Source organism: Catharus ustulatus, chromosome 16 (genome assembly GCF_009819885.2).
Source record: "Catharus ustulatus isolate bCatUst1 chromosome 16, bCatUst1.pri.v2, whole genome shotgun sequence".
Taxonomy (NCBI): domain Eukaryota; kingdom Metazoa; phylum Chordata; class Aves; order Passeriformes; family Turdidae; genus Catharus; species Catharus ustulatus.
Genome location: NC_046236.1, coordinates 7,434,916 through 7,456,562, shown reverse-complemented (window position 1 = coordinate 7,456,562; position 21,647 = coordinate 7,434,916). Strand labels below are relative to the sequence as shown.

Below are 21,647 nucleotides of genomic sequence, written 5' to 3'. Positions count from 1 at the left end.
TTCTGATGAAGAAGTGATGTAGGATGGATGACAATGTAATGCTGAAAGTGACTTTCATTTCTGACTTTGTTTATATTCACTTGGGGAAAAATGATGATGTGAATGTAGAAATGATGAGTTGCTTATTTAAAATGCCATCAAACATAGTTTGTATTTATTTAGCTCATTGAAACACATAGTTAAATGAATGAAAATCCAAATGTATTCAATGCTTTAGTAGAGCTATTTTGGTAATTCATATCTTCCTATAGGTATTTTGGGTTTTTTAATGCTGAGCCTACCAACAAATCCTATTTTCCTTCCTCCTATTCTTCCCACTCCCATAATTGCAATTGCCTCATTCAGCTCTGTGTGCTTTTTTGGCAGAAGGAGCAGGATGCTTTGGGTTTTACCATTATGCATCATGCTGACCTTTGCTATCTCATCAAGGGTTTTTACACAGAGGTCTGTGGCACTGCACTTAGCAGAGACAAGAGCCCTGCCTCTCTTGCTGTAAATATATTGCTTATAGATTATTCCCAAGATCTTTGGACTTGCACTGAAGTACTTAAAACAGCTTACAAGCTTTTTTAAAAAACAAATTATTTCTGCATGCTGGTACAGTAGATCCCATGGTAGGTTGTGCTTTGGCCTTGTTGACAAGATAGTAATACAAATTATTGGGAAGCATTTGCAACTGATTTTTCCTCGTAGCTTTTCATATCTTTTTATAATCAAATCAGGTAAATTTATTAAATTGAATAATGAAATTTTAGGATGCCATCAGTGGTATCATTCAAGCAACCTCCTCTGTGATTTTTAGAGTATACTCTAATTACCAGGTAGTGTGTGCAGTGTTCTGAAGAGAGGCTGTTGCCTTCTTGCAGATCCCTGCGAAATCTGCTCGATGCAGAGATGGAACATTCTGCAGCACTGAGGCAGGAGATGGAGAACTGCAGGAGGAAGGTGGCAGAGCAGGAGGAGCGACATGCCACTAAAGTCCAGGCCTTGGCACGGTAAGAAGTGCTGAAAATGTCTCAAAAAGGAACTGCAGGGGCACGAGGGAATAACAGAATCTGTATGCAAGAGAAATAATTTTCAAGTGGCTAAGTTTGCAGAACAGAAGTGATTTAGGACTAAAAATCCTATCATAAGCAGTAGCTGTTGCTAAACATTATCAACAAGTGAGTACCAAGTTCTGAAGCAGTGCAGCTGTTTTTCCCACAGCTCCAGGAAGGTCAGCTGGAACAGGTTTCTCAGGACCATTTCCAGTCAGGTTTTGAATATCTGCACAGATGGAGAATGGAGACTCCCCAGCCCCTTAGGGCAGCACTGTTGGCTGTGACTCCTTGGCAGTGCTGTTCCTGGCGGGGTCCAGGCTGATCTTGGCTTCCTTTGCCATGGAGCGGGTGTTGAAGGCTTGTGCTCACCTGCCTGTGCCCCAGGGCTCCCTGATCCTCCCCACAGAGCTGTTTTCCAGCCCTCCAGCCTTCCCTGGGTGTCCCAAGCTATTGGTCCCCAAATGCAGGACTCTACATTTACCCTTGTTGAACTTCACAGACATTTTCTGAATCCAATTCTCCAGCCTGTCCTTGTCTCCCTGGATGGCAGCACAGCCCCACAGTGTCTCTGCTCCTCAGTTTTGTGTTGTCTGTGACCTTGCTGAGGGTGTGCTCTGGCACAGCATCCAGGTAATGTTAAGGTGTTAATCCGCATTGGCCCCAGTATTGAGTTGCCTCCAGCTTGACTTTGTGCTTGAGTGAATTTAAGAGGATTTTAACCCTCTCCTTGTCTAAATGGGATTCAGCTTAAGAAAGACTTTTGAAGGTAAATGCTACTGTAATAGTATGATTTTTTTTCTTAAAATTCAAAATAAGCTCTAGAGTAATCATGGTGTGTAAGATCTTGGGGGTGATTCATGTGTATAGTAAACAACAAACAATCCAAGAGTTAAATAATCTGCCTTACTCAGAGAGAAGTGTTTGTTTTCTGCATGCACAGGCAGACTGTTTAGTGTCAGTCACAAAGTACCACAGCTGAGATTCCTTTAAGCTTTTTATTGCCCATTTGAAAATGATAAATATAAAGCTTTCTTAAAAATAAAGGTATTCAGGACACTACTAATTCTGCTTTTGATGACACATCAAACCAAACTACTTGCTTTGAAGGAGAGAGAGATATGAATAAGTGGGTTTGACATTCATGTGCTGTAAGGCAATAGAGACAATGCAAATACTTCATCATTTAATATTCATGTTTCAGGTTATAGGAGTTGTATATTCATATTTCTTTGACTCACTTCCCCCACAATTTTAGAATTTGCAGTGACATATGGGTGAATCAGATATTTGTCATGCACATACCTCTTTTAGAGGATAGAAAAGGAGCTTTTATAATCAGACCTGAAGAGATGCTCACTTAGACTAACGAGGTGTTTTTAAACAAGTGTCTGTAATTCCTCTTGTTGCTATATGGGTGTGTTGTGTTGATTGCTTTTCTGAAAGTCAGTTTGCCTTGTCATGGGATAAGAACATTGTTGGGAGCTGCTGAGGCATGATAAATTCATGTGTCACCAGTTACTTTGGACTCGGGAGGCATTTCTTTAATGATTCATTGCAACTCATTTTCTAACATCCTAACATAAGAAACTTCACACGTAGTTTCTTTGGAATATACGTTTTTCTTCCAAATTTTTTGTTGGTCCACTGTGTATGCTGTAGGTGATGCTGCTGCAATAATAAGAGTAGTAAATTTTTAAAATAAGTAGTGTTTTAAACCAAGAAGTTGAGCAAGCTGAATAGTCTAAAGAATTTGAAGTAACAAAAAGTTTGGAATTGCTTTGTGAGTGCTGCATAATATACTAGGTGAGTAAGAGGAAACTAAGTTTCAGATATTTTGAAGCAGTGAAAGCTCACTGTGTCCCTTGAAAACAATTGATCACATGACCAGAGTAGAAAATTGTTCTCAGTTGTAATGTTCAGAATATTTTAAGGCAAGGGAAATCATTCAGTAACAATCTGCCTGTTGTGATTTGATGAATGAACATTTTTCAGATTATGAGAGCTGATATTTATGTGTGTCCCCAAAGCTCTTTTGAAGAATTTGACATAAATAGCTTCCTGAAGGCTTTGACAACACAAATTTCAGTGACACATCAGTCAGTGCTGAAATGATGGCTTCTGGAAATCTGCAATTCAGCTCTTCTTATGGACTCTCCCAAGAGTCTCTGGCCTCCCAGACAAAATACTAGTTTACCCAAGACATTTTCCCAAGTTTCTCAGTTTCTCTTTGAAAGATGGAAGAAGTTTTAGGTCAGCTTAGTTTCAAGTAGGGGTAATCCCATTGTTCATGTGAAATACTTGAATAGCTCTTTCTTAACAGTTGCTATATTGCTCCAAAAGGAGCAGGCTGGGGTTCAACCTATTTGCTAGTCTTCTGATAGAATACACTCATTAGTCCCTCTAGCATAATGTTGTCAGGTGGTTTTTAATTTTGTTTTAAAAATTTTTAGTTGTTTTGTTTTTGTTTTTTTTCTCGTCAAAATACCTTTCTCAAATTGCATGGACATATTGTGCCAGTGGCTTCTTGGCAATGCTGGAATTTTTAAATTGAGATTCTTTTTTTTTCTCTGTGGAATACTATTACAGCCCTCTGCAAGGCAAAGGAGTTTATTGAAGTTGACTGTGAAATTGGATAATCTCAGATTGCATATTCTTAGACTATATTCAGCAGTGTTGGAGGAAAGCATATTACAAAGGACAGTCTTTGTAGCAAGAAAAGCAGATAGAGAAGATGAAAATGCACTGTGTGGGGAAATGGGGGATGAGAATTTGGCTTTCTTACACTTCTACATACCTCCTGTTTACTGCAGATTCTGGAACCTAATACGCCTCCCTCTCTACTGTCTGTGTTACTTAAAGCACATTGCTTTTGGATATGGCATCTTCTGTTATTGTGTTTAACAACACTTCTTTCACAGCCATAGCCCTTCAGTGATGGGTGAAATATTTGATGCATCTTGAAATGATTCCATCACTTCCCTTAAGCAGCTTCTTAGAGAAAGAAAAAAAAATTTCTTGTTCCTGCTGTGAAAACTAATTTGAATATTTCTGCATTAAATGACTTTTTCTTCCAGCTTAGTTAGTTGGTGACATGTCATAAGTCATCAGTAGCTCTTGTACAGGAGAAAAAGTACTGCAAGTGGAAGTCAGCCCATTTAGTAAGGGACAAAGGAGCTTCCTAGAGGGAGCAGGAGGAAAAAGTGAATGTGGAAGAATATTTGACAGCAGGGCACCAGTGAGGGCAGGAGGAGGAGAAGCAGCTGTAGCATGAGGAGGAGGAAGGGGAAGAACTAAACAAGGTGAAAACCACCCAGCCTCCATCTCTGAGTGAGCCCCCAGCCAGGGAAGAGGTTTCAGTGATGGTCCTGCTTCAGCTGCAGCCTCAGCCCACGACAAGCAGTTGTGTTTAGCACATTATTCCTTGTTTGTCTTTTCTGGAGATTGGTTTTATTATATAATCTCATCATATTGTATGTACAGTTCAACTTCCACTTCTACGAGTAGCAGTTCTCATTTTCCTTATTTAATTGTATTTGATGCAATTAACTGCCATCTTGCATCTCCTAATAGTAGAATCATTCAGGTTAGAAGGCATCTCTCAAAGTCCTCCAGCTCAGCCTCTGCTTTACATTCAACATATTGTTGCAGGACACTGTTTATTTCAGTTCATTCTTAATTCCTGCAGGTTCTTTTATTGTTTGGATATTTGGTACCTTTATAGTATCTCCTAAAAACCTTAATTTTTTAATCAAAACATAGACATCTGTTGGATTTCTGTAGTTTGTTTGTTTGTTTGCATTTGTTTTATTTCATTTTTCCTAATGGTGAATTTAGGAATGAGACATTTTCTGGAGTAAGCTTCACAGAAAGCACTTGCTACGATCTGATATTTGTGCCAAAAATTAATTACATGCAGGCCATTATACTTGAGATACATCAGAAATTACTCTTTTTAAAATTCTTTTCTTACCATGCTCATTTTACAGAAGCCCCAGAGAATTTTTATATAGTTTTCAAGAAGCAGCTGTGTGGTGGAGTTTTGTTTGGATATGTTTCTTTCTTTTTTTCTGTTTAGGTATAAGCAAATAAATGCTATAAGGCCTGTTTGTTTGCAACAAAAACTGTATTCTCTGTGTTCATTCACTGGATGCAAAACAGGCAAATATGTGCTTCCCAAACACAAGCTTGTTTTATGCTGCTAAACAAAATTACCATTTGATTTTCTTTCAGGCAGGGTTTCCTTAAATTCTAATTTAAAAATAATAAAATAGAGATAAAGTGTCATTATTTTTGATTCAAAATTAGGCAGGGAATTGAAGATATTTGACAACTTACATTTATGATATAATTAATCATTCCTATATAGGTGCTATAAAGCCTAATCAGCAACACTCACTAGACCTGTGCTGTTTGAACAAAAAGATTAATTTGTAGGAATACTACATTGTCATCCTCTATAATTGTAATTTCCCCCTATATCAGGTCATATTACCATCTGTCTTTCAGCTTATTAAATGGAAGAAGTGATCAGGCAGGGAAATTTGGTATAATTGAGGTTTTGGAGAAGGATGTGCTTTTAATTGTGCTGTTCTGCCTTTGTTTTCCTGTCTATTTCAGCCTGTTTTTTTTCCTTTTTTTTTCTCTTTTCCTCTCTATCCCCTTCAACTTGCACTTACAGTCTCATTGCTCATTCTTCAGCACTAAATGTGGAACTGTTTGGAGCACTTTAAAGATGCTGAAAATACTGTGCTGACCTCTGGGCTCATGACAGGTGAACAGTTCTGCTTCAGGTTAGGTGTTGTAGTTTGGATACATTGCAGAAGTACAGCAGAGCCTGCATATAGAAGCATTTAACATCCTTTAGTCTGCAGATCTGACCCTTAACTCCTGGATAGGAATTCATCTTCCTGTGAAATACCTGTTAGGAATATATCTGACAAAATACCTCTTGAAGTCATTAAAGACTTTTCAGTGAGTGCTTACTAATTTTTTTTAAAAAATATGCTCTGATTAAAAGAACTATATAAATTAATATTCAACAGGATGGGCCCTCTTTGGAATCCAGCTAAATAGCAATAATGAGAAAGAGATGTCAAAGAATGATAACCTGATAAAGAGGCATATTAGAAAATTGTGACTGGGCCATAGTATCTTGCTTTGAATTTCAGTCTTGTATCAAAAACTTTAAATTAATTAAAGTATTTTTCAATTTCATCTGTACTGTATCAACTTTAAGTCAATTTTAAGACAAAGTAGTAAAAAATGGATTTTAAAAAATGCTGTCACAGTACTGACAGTAGGCACTGAGTTTATTCTCATGTAGAAATGAGGTGATATAGAGTTATTTAATGAGAATGCTTACTACTCAATATATTGTAACTAACACAGTTATTTTCATGCAGAGATTCTTACAATTCTGGTGAGAAACCTTTTTGTTTAGTTGTCATAGAAATTTTTTTCATGAATGAATTATTTAGGTTTGTTTTGATACAGTATATAGGATGAAACTGTATGTGTTTTTTATGCTTTTGCCCCTTAACCTGAATATCAGTGTCTGTCTCTGGAAAAACTGATTTGTTCTTTATAGTCTCAGAAATGAAGAATATCATCAAATGCATAAAATCATCAAGGACTCTTAAAATTCGACTACCGAGCAATCAATAGCTTCTCAATTATTTATCAACCTCCTGCTAAAGTGCTGAATAAAATTGAGGTTACCAAGTTCAGCAAGCTGACTTGAAATGCATAGGAATGGGAATGTAGTGCCCATCAAGGCTTCTTATAGGAGCAGTTACAGCATTGCTTACAGCAGCAGTTTGTGTGTATATATAAAGTATGTGTATTTTATGTGTGTATATACCTAGTATGACAAGGACCATAAAACAAACTTGCATGGCTTTTTGAATATTTCTAATTCTTAAATAAATCCACATTAATAAAATGCCTTTTTTTGGGGTGTATCATCTATTTGCAGCTTTCTGTGTTCCATGTTGAGGTTCCATAGTGCCTGGAGCATGGCCTTGCTGGCCCAAATTTCCTCCTCTCCCTAAAGGCTTGTGGGGTTCTCTGTGTGTTGTGCTGCATTTGTGACACCTACATATTTCAACCTCCATATTTTCTTAGAGCAGGATAAAAGTTGTTTGAATTCACAGGCTGGAAATAGGTTTTTGCTATGTTTCTTCAGTATAAACATTTCTGTTGTACTCGCTTAACTGAATGGGCTTAGACAGATAATTGAATTTTCAGGTATGTAATTTGTCAGCTTTATTTAAAATCAATCAGTTAGAGATTTTTTATTTCCCCCAAAAAATAAGCTAAGGTGCTTAATGTTGTTCAGTGGAGCCATGGTAGTAGCTGGTTTGAATATTTGTATGCTCCAAAGAGAAGTGAGACAGGCACACGTACTGAAATATGACAGCTGAAGGGATTACCTAAATTTCCTGTCCTATGGTTGTCATTTAGGAAGGGCTTGTGGAAACTTTAGCCTTGAAATTACTGCTAAAGTGCTACCCTTTTCTTGCAATGCTAAAGCCTGTTTCTAAAGCTGAATTATTATTTGTTTGCAATTAGATGCAAACTAGTAAAATAATGATATCATTTTACATTGGCCATTCTGAATTTTCTTGTGTAACATCCTGTCCTTCTGTTTCAGTTGATTGTTGATTTAGACTCTGTAGTTTGTTTGCCATCAGTATACCATAGTATGGAAAATCTCAACTAAACCATGATTGGAAAGTATTTGATTGTGAGATAATCTGTTTCACTGATGTGTTTATTTGGTCCTGGAAAAGTAATTTTCCTGCTACTCTGCTTTTGATGTATTATTTAATGTGAAAGTATCTTTTTTTCTTTGCCATCATGGTGACACAACTTAGGTAAAACTCATTATAACAGAGTCTGTTTCCATTGAAATGGACTTTTCATCTATTTTGACAAAACAATAATATTTCTTTATTTTGATTTTTTATCAATAGAGAAAATGAGGTGCTAAAAGTGCAGCTTAAGAAGTATGTAGGAGCTGTCCAGATGCTCAGAAGAGAAGGTCAGACAGTGGAAGGTAAGGATAAAATAAAGGGGGAAAAAGAATCCAGGGTTTGTTTTTCTGTATGCAGCCATTGTGGAAGTAATATCTCCCAAAAGTGCAAATAACATATTTGATGTATTTTCCTTTTTAGAAAAATACTGATGTAGATTTTTTTACTCATTTTTACAGAACATTGTCTGGTTGATGAGGTGGTCTTACTTTTTTCTAATAAGAAATTTTCCAGAAAAAGCTGTCAGATGAAAATTTAACTTAAATAAAAATCTGTGAATTAATGTGATATTTGAATATAAAAATAATTGTAATATCTCTAGATTATACTGTTGTTTTGGAGATCAGTATTTGCAGAATGTTTGAAATAGACTCAGTACTGTGTAGTAATGACCAGATTTTATATCTGAAAAAAAAATTTAGTAAAGTTATCAGCAGTTCCTGTTTATCTTCTGTGGTCTGTGATAGAAGCATCCATGAGGGGCTGAATTGATGTCTTGATTCTAAATCCTCTCCTGGTGGGACCTGGATTTCCACTGGTTACAGAAGGTGTTCAGAGAGCTGAGAGGGGTTTTCAGAAATTGGCACCATCTGTTTAGGGTTTTTTAAATTGTGAATATTTTGGTTGTATAAATGGCTGTGTGAATGAATACTACTGTTCTTAAGGCTTAGCCACTGTACTTATCTAGAGCTTCAAAGCTTCATTCATCCCTAAAAGGATATTTGTTAGTGAGAACACATGTTTTTACTTCTGACTTTGCTGGAGTGTAGTGATTCATATTAAGAATTATTCACAAAAACCATGGCTTAGGCTTCCTATAATAGCTGAAATTATCCTTCATTAGGTAGTGACAGTTTCCATGATGAGTATAATTATAGGAAAAGAAAAAAAAATATTCCTAGGCTAGCTATATTCCACCATGTTAAAATTATGCAGATTAGTGAGTGATAAGAATAGAAACTGAGTAGGATGGTCAGATTTTATAGATGAAAAAGGGGGATGGAGCAGTACCAACATTTCTAAAAATGAACATATGTATGCTTTATGCTGGAAAGATATTTAATCAATCCACAGTCATTTCCTATAATATTTATTATTAGTGACCAGAATAAATTTTAGCTACATGCAATGTATGTAATAAATGTTTCTTACATTCTAACTTGACATGCTGAATTTTTATAAAAGTAATTTTTTTCCTTAGCTGCCACTAAAAATTTTGGTTAAATTTTAGTAGTACTGGGGTTGCTGACTCAAAGTACATAAGCATGTAAATAATCCCTGAGAACCAACTGCAAAAAAGGAGTGAAACAAAAGGAGTTTTTTCTTTTAACAGATTTATAGAAACAATTGCTCCCATGGTTTGTATACATAATGTGTAATTTTAATTATAATTAATCTTCTGAATAGTATGAAAACAAAAGTCTTAAATGCATTGTAGATTTTAGAATACAGATTTTCTGCAACTCTGTTTTGAAAGAGTCAGAATAAATTTGGCTTCTGCTGTTATTTTTATCACTATAAATAATGAAGACTCTACATGTTTGCTGCAATAATCAGATCAAATGCTATTGAGTATGGCTTTTAAATAGTTTCCTAAAATAATAAATGAAACTCAGCTTGATACTTTGTCTTGTGGAGACTTAAAAAGGCCAAAAACCCCACTCAGCAAATGTGATTATAAATAAATTACCCAAAAGTCAGAACTATCAGCTTTCAAAATGAGTGATCACTGCTGTAGCCTGAGCAGTTGGATATTGGTATTTAAATATTTAATAAATGAACATCTTGATTTCTCAGCCATCAGCAGGGGCTGGCTCTGTACCATATATTTAAACCTGCTTAGACAGAATATTTATATAAAAATGCTGACCTTAGAAGTTTGGCTGAAAAACTTGAAGCAACATTTACAAGAAAAAGATGTTAAAATAGTTTTCAAATTAACTTAAATAATAATAAACAACTAAATTATTTCTCAAAGCAAAAATCAGTTTCCAGACTCAAGAATATTTAGCCAGATAAATTATGGTCTCTCCTATCTACCTTATAGTGGTTGTATATATAGTTCAGATTTTGAAGAATGGTGGAAGCATTTGTTCAACTTCTATTAGGGCTTTACTTTTAGGTGTTAACTTGTTTTCTTAGAAATTCATGAGCTGTGAGGAAAAGTTGAATTGGATTTTGTATAATTTGGAGGAGATTTACTTAGAGTAGGCCTTAAAGTGATCTTCAAATACGTAAATGATAGCTGGGAACAGGGATAGAATAATCTGTAGTTTTCATTCACTACAGATAAAAGAAGTAGTAATGGGCTGACATGGCAGGTGAGGGAAGTTTGATTAGCTATCAGGAAAACTTTTGTGAGAAGAATACTTACATTTAAATAGGTCATGCAGGGAAGGATGATATCTCCCTTCTTGGGAGTTTTTAGGAAGAAATTAGATAATTAACTGTCAGCTGATTCTACTTGATGCAAAATCATGAAATACTGGTTGAAGTACGGCATGTTCATTCTCAGGCCTATTTTCTGTAATTTCTATGATATGTAAACACTCTGTGCAAGTAATATGAAATGATATTTTGGAAGCCCAGTAAAAAAACCAGAAACGCTTCTAAGGGAAGCCTGAGATTAGTTTTGGAAGACTCTGGGCAGGAATTGCAGGTACAGGACAATACATTAGACAGAACAACGAAATGCTTTTCATTTTCAATCTTTTCTGTTAAGACTCCAGTCTGAACATTTCTTATCAAAAAAGGTCCCTGCAGAATCTGTATTTTAGTACTTGTAAAAATGTTTAATATGATGGTCTGTTCCGATGTCTTTGATAACTGATTCTTACAGAGCTGTCATTTCTAAATAGGATGTCCTGGATGGTTATGGAATTGAACTTTCTAATTTGAGATATCTCTTTGTTATAGTTCTGCCAAACATTTGGAGCACTGATGGTGAATTTACAATTCCAGAGCAAAAGCAAGTGGAAAACAATGAGGAACTGGCCAGCTCTTATGAAAGGAAATTGATTGAGGTAAAGTTTGTACTGCACAGATTTTATGGAATTGGAATTGTAACACAAGGTTTAAAACTTAAATAGTTTCTTTGCTTAGTTATTATTTTATTTCCTCAGGAATGTAAAAGAGAAATATGATTTTTTTTCTTCAAAAATAAAAATCTCAGATAATTAAAAGTACTTTTCCTAACAGGGGTATGCTTTTATATGCTGTTTTAAATTGAGAGTTTTAATAAATAAACAAGTTCCTTCAGGTTGTAACTGCTGGTGCTGAAGTTGAAACCATCACAGACAAAAGATTTGAGGTTTTGTGTAAGTAACAGTACACAATTACAGGCATGGCTGTGTTGGCAGTTGAACTTTATTTAATATGAGGACACAGTAAATCTGTAGCTTTTTCTGTGTTTTCATGCTGGTTTCTGATTGCAAACCATGTTTCATTTTTGTATTCCTTATTGAATACTACAGTAAGGAAATGGCTGATAGAAGCTACTAATTCTGTTGATATGACCATTTTAGAAAAAGTTCCTAAGGCAAGATTTGCTTATAAGATTAATGTAAAATTCATTAAAGGGGAAAAAAAAAAAAAGATTAGTGTTTCATCCTAAATTTGAATAAAATTATTTTTAAGACAAAAGTAATGAACTTTAGTATCTAATAACCCATATCTGCTATTAAGTATTAAAAGAACACTTTTCTAAAAAGTAAAAAAATTCTCTATGACTTTCTCTTGCCCTAAATACCCTGAAATTGGATACCCACATTAACTGATTAACATGAAGATGACTAAAAATGCAGGTCATGGATCAAAGAGCTTCATACAGTTCTTCTAAAATATTCATACTTGGTTATCCTTTTCTCACAGTACCATGTGAGACCAACTCCCTAATGTTTACCTTTGGTTGAGTTCTTCTGACTCCTCTGTTCTATCAGGAGAATATCTTAATTAAGAGCACAGGTAAAACCTCCCTCTGCTGTGGAAGCCTTGTTGTACCAAGTTTGTTCTGCTGTGCTCAGGAGTTCGTGGCAGTGTCAGTGGTGACACAGCTCTGGATGTAAGCACAGGAAAAGCTTTCTTGCCAGTGGTATTGGGAAAAGGGGGACTGCATCTATTTCACTTATTAATCTCCAACAGTATCTTCACATACTTCAAACAGGATGTAACCCTTGTGACAACCCTTCTTTGAGGTTCTGAGCATGGCAAACAGTGTCTGTCTCAGTAAACACTGGTAGGACTGGACACAACTGTCAAAGACTGGGAATTATTGCAAACATGAGTAAGAATTTCATTAAATGTGCACAGTTCCCAGTTTGTTTTGGGATGAAAGCTTCAGCTTATTTTTTGCTTGCTTGTTTTTAGGAAACCTGACTTGTGCTTATCTTGTGTAGTAAGAGTAAAAAAACCAACCAAGCAAAAATCCACACAACAAAACAATACCAAACTGTGCTGGTTAAGGGCAAATTTTTGGAGGAAATTATTGAAGTGGTCTTTTCTGGAAGGCAAATTCAAGCAGCCCTTCCAGTTTGGGAGGCAAACCTCCTTCGAGAAAAGTGGAAAAATCCTCTTTGTTTAACAAGCAAAATATTCACAAACATAAAGAATGAATATTAAACAGTGGAACCTCTCATTGTTCTGAAGAGATGGCAAGTTCAGAGAGTCCTTTTCATGGGGTGTGGCTGGGCTTGTCAGTCTCTCACAGTCCCTCTGGCACTGGAACGTTTCCTGTGTTCCAGGCTCTGGTGAGCCACAGGTGTGAGCTCCTGGTGTTCTTCTGGGTTTTCAGGCCAGAGCAGGTTTGGACAGTTCCAAGAAAAAGAAAAGCCACAGTCCAGGGAACTTCTCTGCCTCAGCTAGGTAAAAACTAAAAGCAAAGAAGAGCTGTCTCCCACTGTCTGTCCATGCTGCAGGCAGCACAGTCCATGAGAAGGATGCAGGGGAGCAAGGGCAGCTTCTGCCAGCAAACTCTGCTCTTCTTCTGCCCCCTTCACTCTCAGAACCAGCCTTAAAGTGCACAACTTAATATCCAGCATGAACAGAACACAGCTGGGGATACAAGCATCCTGTAGTCACCCCAGGACACAAGCCCAAACCAAAGCAGCTCAATGCCAACCCTATTCCTAAGTGGTTTTCAGTCTGTGTTGGACCAAATAACTTGTTTGCAGATGGAAATAACGAGAACAGAAAATGGAAGTTTTGAAACAGAAAGCAAATTTTGAGCATTTTATGACTATCTGTAGAGGTTTTGGAACCATTTCTGCCATTTTGAGTTTTACTGGTTTTCACTTGTAGAAAAATGGAGTTGTTAATAGGACACCTGCTCTGTTTTGCAGCTCTTTGACCTTGTTTCTTTTCAGAAAAAGGTGTGTAAGAACACTGATTTTTGAAAAGGAAATCTCATGGGAAAAATAAACCCATGGTTCCACTAAGAGGAAAAAGAATCTTCCAGTTCTGTCTGGAGTTTCTTGGGAATCACATTGTTTTGTATTTTGTGACTATTGGGGGAAAAATGCCTGTGCCTGACGAAAAGTCATTAATTCAGATTTGGCTTTTGGCAAACACTTCTGTGAAGTCTTAGTTGCAAGCAATATTAAAATCACAATTTTTTATTATTGCAAGTTTTTATTCATTTTATTTTTATTGCTGCATTGTTGTTAAATGTCTTTTTCTCTGTCTAGCCTGTTTTAAGTTCACTGCTTGGCCCTTTGCTGTGAAACCTGAAGTGATATTTTCTTTGTCATTTCTCTGGAGACTGCTCTCAAGTGTGGTCATGCTGGGCAGTGTAACTGCAGTGCTCTCAGGCACTTAGGTTTTCTTTTGAAAACTGTAAAGAGTTCTCTTAGTGTGGAGCCTCAAGTATTTACTTCAGCCTCACTTCACCTTCATGAGAAGGATTTGGGGTACTTTAAACTTTTTTTCTCATATAGGAAGGAGCAAATCAAAATGATGCTCTGTCCAAGGGAAACATAGCTTATTTATAGTTTACTTTTTTGCTTCAAGCATATTGTTATGAAGAAAAACAACTGTGAAGATGATTGAAGTCCCAGTAGGGAAATTTATTTCTTAAGCTTTATTGTGGATTGAGTGTTGAAGGAAGATGTGATGACATAAAATGTAACTGAAAGGATATAATTATAAGGAGACCTCTTTATTGTTTTAGAAGACTTTGAGGCAGGAAAAATTAAAGGAACTTAAATTAATATTGTTATTTATTGCTCCTTTTGATTTACTGTGATTGTAATGCATTTTTCTTTGACAAGGAAAAATATTGAAGTTAATTGCTAATAAGTGATACCTGCCAGTTGTCCTTTTGATAATATAGAACAAATAATTTGGTGTTTTATTTGCTGTTAAATTTCCTTTTTATTATTTAACTTTGCTAGGGACACTTATAATTTTTTGCATTACTTGTAGTATTTTGAGAGAATTATTGAATTTACATATTAATTGAGTCTGCAAGTAGAAAGTTATTTCAAGGACATCTGAATTAGAGGGAGAGAAAACAGTCGCATACCACTCTGGATTTTGTTCTTCTGATAGACAGGCACTGAAAAATCAAACATGAATTCAGATATGTAAACTACTGAGCTTTGTATCCACTTAAAAATTTTGATATTGCTTTTGCTAACCAGCAGTATTGCAGGTGAATTGGTGGATTTGCAGCTAGTTGAGTGCTGTTTCTCTGTACCTGAAATGCAAGGAAATTCTGCCTTCCAGCCCAAGCTCTGTGGAGTTAACAGTGACCTGTTAATATTAATCTGATATTCTTAAATGTTACACCACCCCCTTTAAATTGGAATTAGTGGTTAAGCTAGTATGGAAAATAATTTATCTAGACTTAATAGTATTATATTACCATTTTCTCTAGTATCTCATTGGCATAGTTTAGCTCTTTCTTGCATATGTGTGATTGATCATCCAGTGATGAATGCTGGATTTGAAGGACTCCCTCTAATATAAAAAGAAATTAGAAAAGAATGCTTGAAGTTCACCTTGAGAAAATGATTTTTATTTTTTAATTATAATCAATGATGTCAGATCCTGGCTTGTAAAATTGAAGCTGTTTTTTTCTGTTTGCTTTGATTCTGTGAAGGATGCAGGTTTGTGTGTAACAAAACACAAATTAAAAGCAGGCACTGAATTAAACTGAATTCAACTACTTTATTTTGGGGAACTTCCCTGGGGAAGAGGGAGAAGGCAGAGCAATTTAAGAAAAGAAAATAATGAAATTCACAGATAGTAATGAACTGCTTCCAGAAGGGAAACTATGAACTCTTAAGAGATTTGGCCAGTTGTTCAAGTCCCTGTGCTGTTGCTGAGGTGCCTGGATTGAATCCCCATTGTTCAGGTGTGCTTTCATTGTGACCCTGCTGCCTCTGCTGCTCTCTAGCTCTGGATGGGGCTGTGAGGAGGAGGAGGCAATCCAAGAGTTGCTGTAACTGAGGAACAGGTTTAACTGTGCTGCTGGGGCAGCCCACTGAAAGGGGCCCAGCAGTACCCAGTGTTCATCTGACTACTGGAACTTCCCATCCTGCTCACTCCCCCAGCCCCTGGCACTCTCAGAACATCCTGTATCACTTGCTGCTCTCTTGACTTAAAATGCAGAGCACAGCCACAGCCACCCTTGGTGTCCAGAGAGGTCACACTGTTTACCTAGGGGAGCAACCTGTGCCACAGCCTGACTCTGGTATTTAGACTCCTCTGACCTCTCAGAGATTTGCCTGGAGTGATTGACTTCTAACTCCAGTCCTGTTAAAACTTCAGCTAAGAGTGAAGAATATATCACTTACAAATTATTGACAAAATTTAATGCAGTTTGTGCATTTTGCAGTATTCCCAGTTCCAAATATTGTGATTAGTGTGTACCTGTTGAGTGCTGTGTTCATCAAGGAATTAAACTGAGAACAGAAGTCACTGAGTGTTTTATTAGATTCAGTTATCATATGATTTTGAGTGATAGGAATAAAATTTGACATGAAGTTGTATTTTGTCTTATTCAATTAAATATCAAAACTACATTTCAAGGCATGAGTCAAAATTATAGCAATGTCTGTTCTTAATGATCAGTTCAAACTAATGCATTCGCAGTACTTGGAGAGTATGTAATAAGAAATTAATATAGATGTAAGAAATTACATAGTGGGATTTTCTTTTTTCCGATTCAGAACACAGTTATCCTTTGGCTTTGCTTTTCAGGTGGCTGAAATGCATGGGGAGCTGATTGAATTCAATGAGAGGCTGCACCGTGCTCTGATGGCCAAGGAAGCTCTGGTGTTCCAGATGAGACAAGAGCTGATTGATCTGAGAGGCCCAGTGAGTGTTTGCTGCACTGTAGAATGTCCCTGTGCAATAGGCTCAAACAGGCTGCTTATGGTGAAATATCTGTTAGCTTGTGAGAAGTAACAGATCTGTGATGAATTGGCTTTGCACAATTCCTTTCCTCTTAACTATTCAAGATTGTGCTTTACATTTTACATTTTCCTTCTAAAGGAAAGAAGATAGGTTTTTATGTTTATTCTACCTATAAAGTAAGGTAAATAGCTATTTCTGTTTCTGTTCTAAATTGCTCTTGCAATCTGTTTTTCAACAACTTTTTTTAACAACTGCTACTTCGATTCTGCAGGTATTAGTCCATCATTGCATTGTTGTCAACTTTTGTACTTATATAATGTTTTCTAAGAGCACAGCTGAAATAAAATGCTCATGTGTCCTTCCCTTAATGGAATATTGGTTGTAAAAGAAAGTAATCAGTAGGTTTTATGTGCTTTGTATTTCCCCCTAAGTTGCTTATACACACAAAGTACTTTGTTTTATCATCCTTTGCTCATAAAGCCCTAATAATGATGCTCTTTCCTGTGTTTTCTATATCTTTCAAAATTACATGCTTTTACAAACCCCAACTTGTTTCTTTACAAAACTAGCAAATTCAAACTGAAAGGACTCACAAGGGTGATATGTTCACAATGCTCTTGCAGGATTTTGTTTTTCTTTTATTGCTTGTCAGTAATTGTTTTTATTGGCATTTATAAAATCAAATGTTGAATTGTAATTTCCTTATAATATTATGCTTTCTTAATTGAAAACATAATAGCCACTGTGGAAATTATTTCTGTTTTGTAAATATAGGTCCCTGGAGATTTGAGTCAAACATCTGAAGATCAGAGTTTATCAGATTTTGAAATGTAAGTTTCATAACTCGCCTATTTTTCTCTCCATACCATCTCTGGGTATGTATTATGAACAGATTCAATAATTTGCTTTTCCTATATTATGTCCAATAACTGCATTGTTAGCTGTGGTGTTCCATTATTAAAAATATGAAGAGCTGCACAGTCCATGCCCTAGTGTAGTTAATATGCTGAACTCAGGGAGTTTTTTGATTTAGGAACATTCCCTTGGAGCATTTTTTAAGTGCCCTAGGTCTTGGTATTTTGCCAAAGCACTAAGAAATGACTGGTTTTAGTGCTTTGGGTTTGATGGGTGCTGGTTGCTGTTCATCATGTGACAGACTTCCTAATTTCTACAGAATCGCTCCTAATCAATGCTTGCAAAAAGCCCCAAACTCCCCACAAACAACCCACCCCAGATCATTTTAGTGTTGTGATTTGGAATTTTGCCTTCAATAGACTAATTAATGATTCTTGCTTTTGTGGATGAGGGGTTGAAAATGTAGATGATGTGTTTGAATCATAGAAATTTGGAGATGGATGACAGAGTGGATGGAAATGGCTTCAGCATAATTGTGCACTGCTCTTTTTTTATTTAATGACCTTTACCTAAGGTTTGTGGCTAAAAATGTTGAATTTTTTGAAATGAATAATTTTTGCTTCATGTGTATAATCAAATGTTGTCAAATGCATGCTGTGAAAAAAAACCCCAAACCTCAGAAAACCTGCAGAAGGAATTGTTTCATTTGGGTTAATTTTAGGGAACATTTTTAGATTCAGAACATATAAAAAGTTCAGGCAGAACTCCAATCTTACTCCAGTGTTACTTCATTTGAAATGTTAAGTTGCTTTGTTGATCACTGTGATCATTATCTGAATCATTGCATGTAGTTGCTTTGCAATTCTTATACATAAATATGATTCCCTGTTTTAAGTTTTTCTTTCTCCTTCTCAGATCAAATCGTGCTCTTATTAATGTTTGGATTCCCTCAGTTTTTCTGCGTGGAAAAGCTGCCAATGCATTCCATGTTTATCAGGTTAGTGAGCCAGTTTTACAGGGATTTTGTGTATAAGTTTCTGACTTAAATAGCACATTTTAATAATTTAAAGCTCTATGTAATTTCATTAGAGATCAGCTAATGAGCAGCAGCAGCAGTAAGTTCATATATATTCATCTGTAGGATTGTGTTGATTATTCAAATAGCATATTTTGAGGGTTGACTTGTAGTAGTTTAAAAGCATGCTAATAAGATGACTCCATTGGTCAGGGAGTGTAACAATTCAATATTAATCAATAAAACCTCTTCAGTATGCATGTACATGTTTTATTTCGATTTTGGGGATAACAAGGACCAGAAACGTTGCTTGACAGACAGACAGATGTGGTTTGCTGTATTAGCTCACTTGAAAACATCTTGAATAATGAAACAATTCTTCACTGTGTATTATTGAACATGTTCACATTGTGTTCTGGTTCAGGCAGGTTGAATTTAGAGGTTTGTGCTCCAGCCTGGCTTGTAGTTGAAGCATTGGAATTTTATACTCTTCATTGATTCCTGGATTCTTGGTTTCAGGGCAGTGACACCCTCCATGGATAGAATGGCAGGGTGAACTTCAAACACTCTCTAATGTGCTCTCCTAGGCTGTTTGTATTTCTTTATTTCTGGATTTTTAGCAGCTGCAAAATCTCTCCACTTTTATTGCAGCCACATGTACTTAGTTCTGAATAGGATTGGTGAAGCTTGTTAACATTCCTCTCACTCTGAATGATGTTTTTTGTAGAATTTTGAATCATTTATGAAGTCTTGGCAGGTAGTTGAAAAATACAGGGAAACATCCACCTTTAGGCCAGTAAAAGACAATGAAAAATAAGACTTGAGGTAGTGGAAAGAAAAGCCAACAGGATGGGAACAGTTAGTAATTTGTTCGAAAGCATTGAATAATCAATCGAGATGCACAGGTGTGTGAAAACCTAACTTGCTGACAAGTGTAATTATTTTTGTCTTTCTGGCTTTCACTTATTTATCCACTCTGCTGTCACTGGCTACAGATTCTCAAACCCAGACACAAATCTGCCAACAGAGAAATTCTTAAAAGCATTGTTATCTCACCCCACCTGTTACTGAAATGATGTTGCCATTCCATGTCTGCTAGAGGAGCTCTGATTTTTACTGCTTCTTTCCTAAGTTGCTCTGTGTTGTTTTTCTTCTGGCTTGAGCAGGGGGGTTGGCCCAGATGGCCCACTGTGGTCCCTTCCAACCTGACCCATTCTGTGAATTCTTTGAAGAATTTAATGTATTTTTAATTTTACTTAATTTTACTAATTAGGTTACTAAAGGGTTCAGTATTTGTCATGCAGTTTGGACATCACTGTACAAGTGGGGTTGTGGAAGCCTGCAAAGTATGCAGAATTCACATATACTGTGGGTGTTCTGCACATTCAAAAGGAAAAATGTTGAGATAAATCAAGCTTCCCAATTTGTAAAAGGTTCAGAACTTTACCCAAAAATCTGCTGAAGTGAGTAGAGAGTTAGATGTCACTTGTCTTTAATAGACAAAAAAAACCCTGGTAATTGAAGGCTAAGCCTCTTCAGAACAGGAAAAAAGGAAACAAAGTATTTCCAAAAGATTGAAAATTCTGAATCTTACAAAAAGACAGTTTTGAAAATTTTATTTGGTTTTTATGTCTACAGTATAAATTTATAATGTTGGGCATTCATAGTGTGAAAAATGCTGTTTGTTGGTATGTTTGAAAAATGTACAGATTCTTCTGAATATGTTCCATTCATTATCTATTCACTCTATCAGTTTACAGATTTTTTTTCATGTGAAAAGTTAAATATAGCTGTCTTGAACACAGAATATAGTTAGACTAGTTTGTCTTCAGTTACAGAACAGCACAGGGTATTATAGAATTTTTCCACTGAGCAGTTGAACTTTTTCTTTTGATAGGAGAAAAAGCAAGCAGGAATTGCCTGTAGAAGTGACTTAAAACTTCTATAATTCTTGTTAAACTTGGATCATGGTACCTGTTGAGCTCTGTCCTTATGGAAGAATACCTAGTTATCATTCCTGCCAGTTTTTGGTCTCAGTTACAGGAGTGTCACTGCCCCTGTGCATGTGAAAAAGAGGTATTTTCCCAAATGGACTTTCACAACTGTGATGAAACATTTGGAGTGAGTGCCACCTCTCTGCCACCTCTCTGATCAATTATATAGTCATGGGCTTGCTGAATATATATTTTACATTTTTAGTGACCAGGAAAGTATTAATTTAGAAAACTTCAGAATAGCTTCAATAACAGTACTGTGCATTTATCTTATTAAATCTCTGCCAAAACGTGCTCCTGATTACAGAGCATTTGATTCAGTGTTGAAGTTATGGAAGAGGATGTTTACCAGGCTACCAGTATGTCCTGAACAGACCCAGACTGGGAATCCAGTTAGGATAAATGATTGAGCTCGTTTCTGAGAGTCCTTTTATTCATAATAAACATTATTTTTACTGCCTTATCATTTATTTCTCCAGTGGCAGAAAATTAAAATGCATGTATAACTCTTTGTATCAACTACATGAGAAAGGACTTGTGGTGTATCAATAGGAAGGAAAGTAGCAATATTGCAGAATGTTGGTGTGAGTGAGATTATTACCAATAGCTGTTGGAGTTCACATTTCTCTGGGAGAACCTGAGTGAACAGCTGTAAAATCTGACTCTTGGTTGTGCCAGCTAATGCTGAGAAAAAGACATCAAAGGAACTTTGGAGAAAGCTGAAGTGTGCCAGCTGCAACAGGCAAGGTTTGAAATTTTGTTTTGGTGAAACATGTTTTTTAGATATGCTTAATACTTATGACTGTACTTCAGGCTAATTAGAAATTAGCCCTCAGGTGCTTAACCCAACTGAAAATCAGATCATACATGTGATACTATCAAGGTAAGATGTTGCTGCTAAATGAGGGTACTGCAAAAGGGCATGAGTCTTGGCCATTGCCAAAGGCAGTTCATGTGAGTGTGTTTCTGAGATGGCTTGATCTCTTCTGCATTTTCTGTTATTAGGAAGCTAAAGAGATTGTCCTCCTCTCCCCTCCTCTGATGAGCCACCTTGTTAACCTCTGCTGATTTGGAATTGTGTGTCTCTGGAGCACTTCACTCGAGGGAGAGAGCAGGACTGTGCCAGGGGAGACTTGCTATGTCACATTTATTGTTGATGCACTTTAGAATTGTTGTGCTCCTTCTGTCCCTTTTTGCTTATAAATAGGTATTTTGTACCAGAAAATAAACTATTGTGTACATATCATTTGCCTTGGAAATGGCCAGAAGAGGGTGGTAACAATTGCAGGAGTTTGGAAAACTGTGAACCTATCAGTTCCTCAGTGTCTGTTCTCTGTTTTCATGGAATTAAAAG

General features: G+C 36.3%; 1 protein-coding gene across 2 annotated transcripts in view; it reads left to right on the top strand.

The window, feature by feature from the left end:
• SNX29 (sorting nexin 29) overlaps positions 1–21,647 on the top strand; it is a 105,931-nt gene that overhangs the window by 25,668 nt on the left and 58,616 nt on the right. For both annotated transcript variants that reach the window (XM_033073714.2, XM_033073715.1), the window contains exons 13-18: positions 867–995; positions 8,015–8,097; positions 10,991–11,097; positions 16,274–16,390; positions 17,204–17,259; positions 18,200–18,281. In XM_033073714.2, coding sequence (XP_032929605.1) covers positions 867–995; positions 8,015–8,097; positions 10,991–11,097; positions 16,274–16,390; positions 17,204–17,259; positions 18,200–18,281 — 574 coding nt within the window. The remainder of the gene's footprint in view (positions 1–866; positions 996–8,014; positions 8,098–10,990; positions 11,098–16,273; positions 16,391–17,203; positions 17,260–18,199; positions 18,282–21,647) is intronic.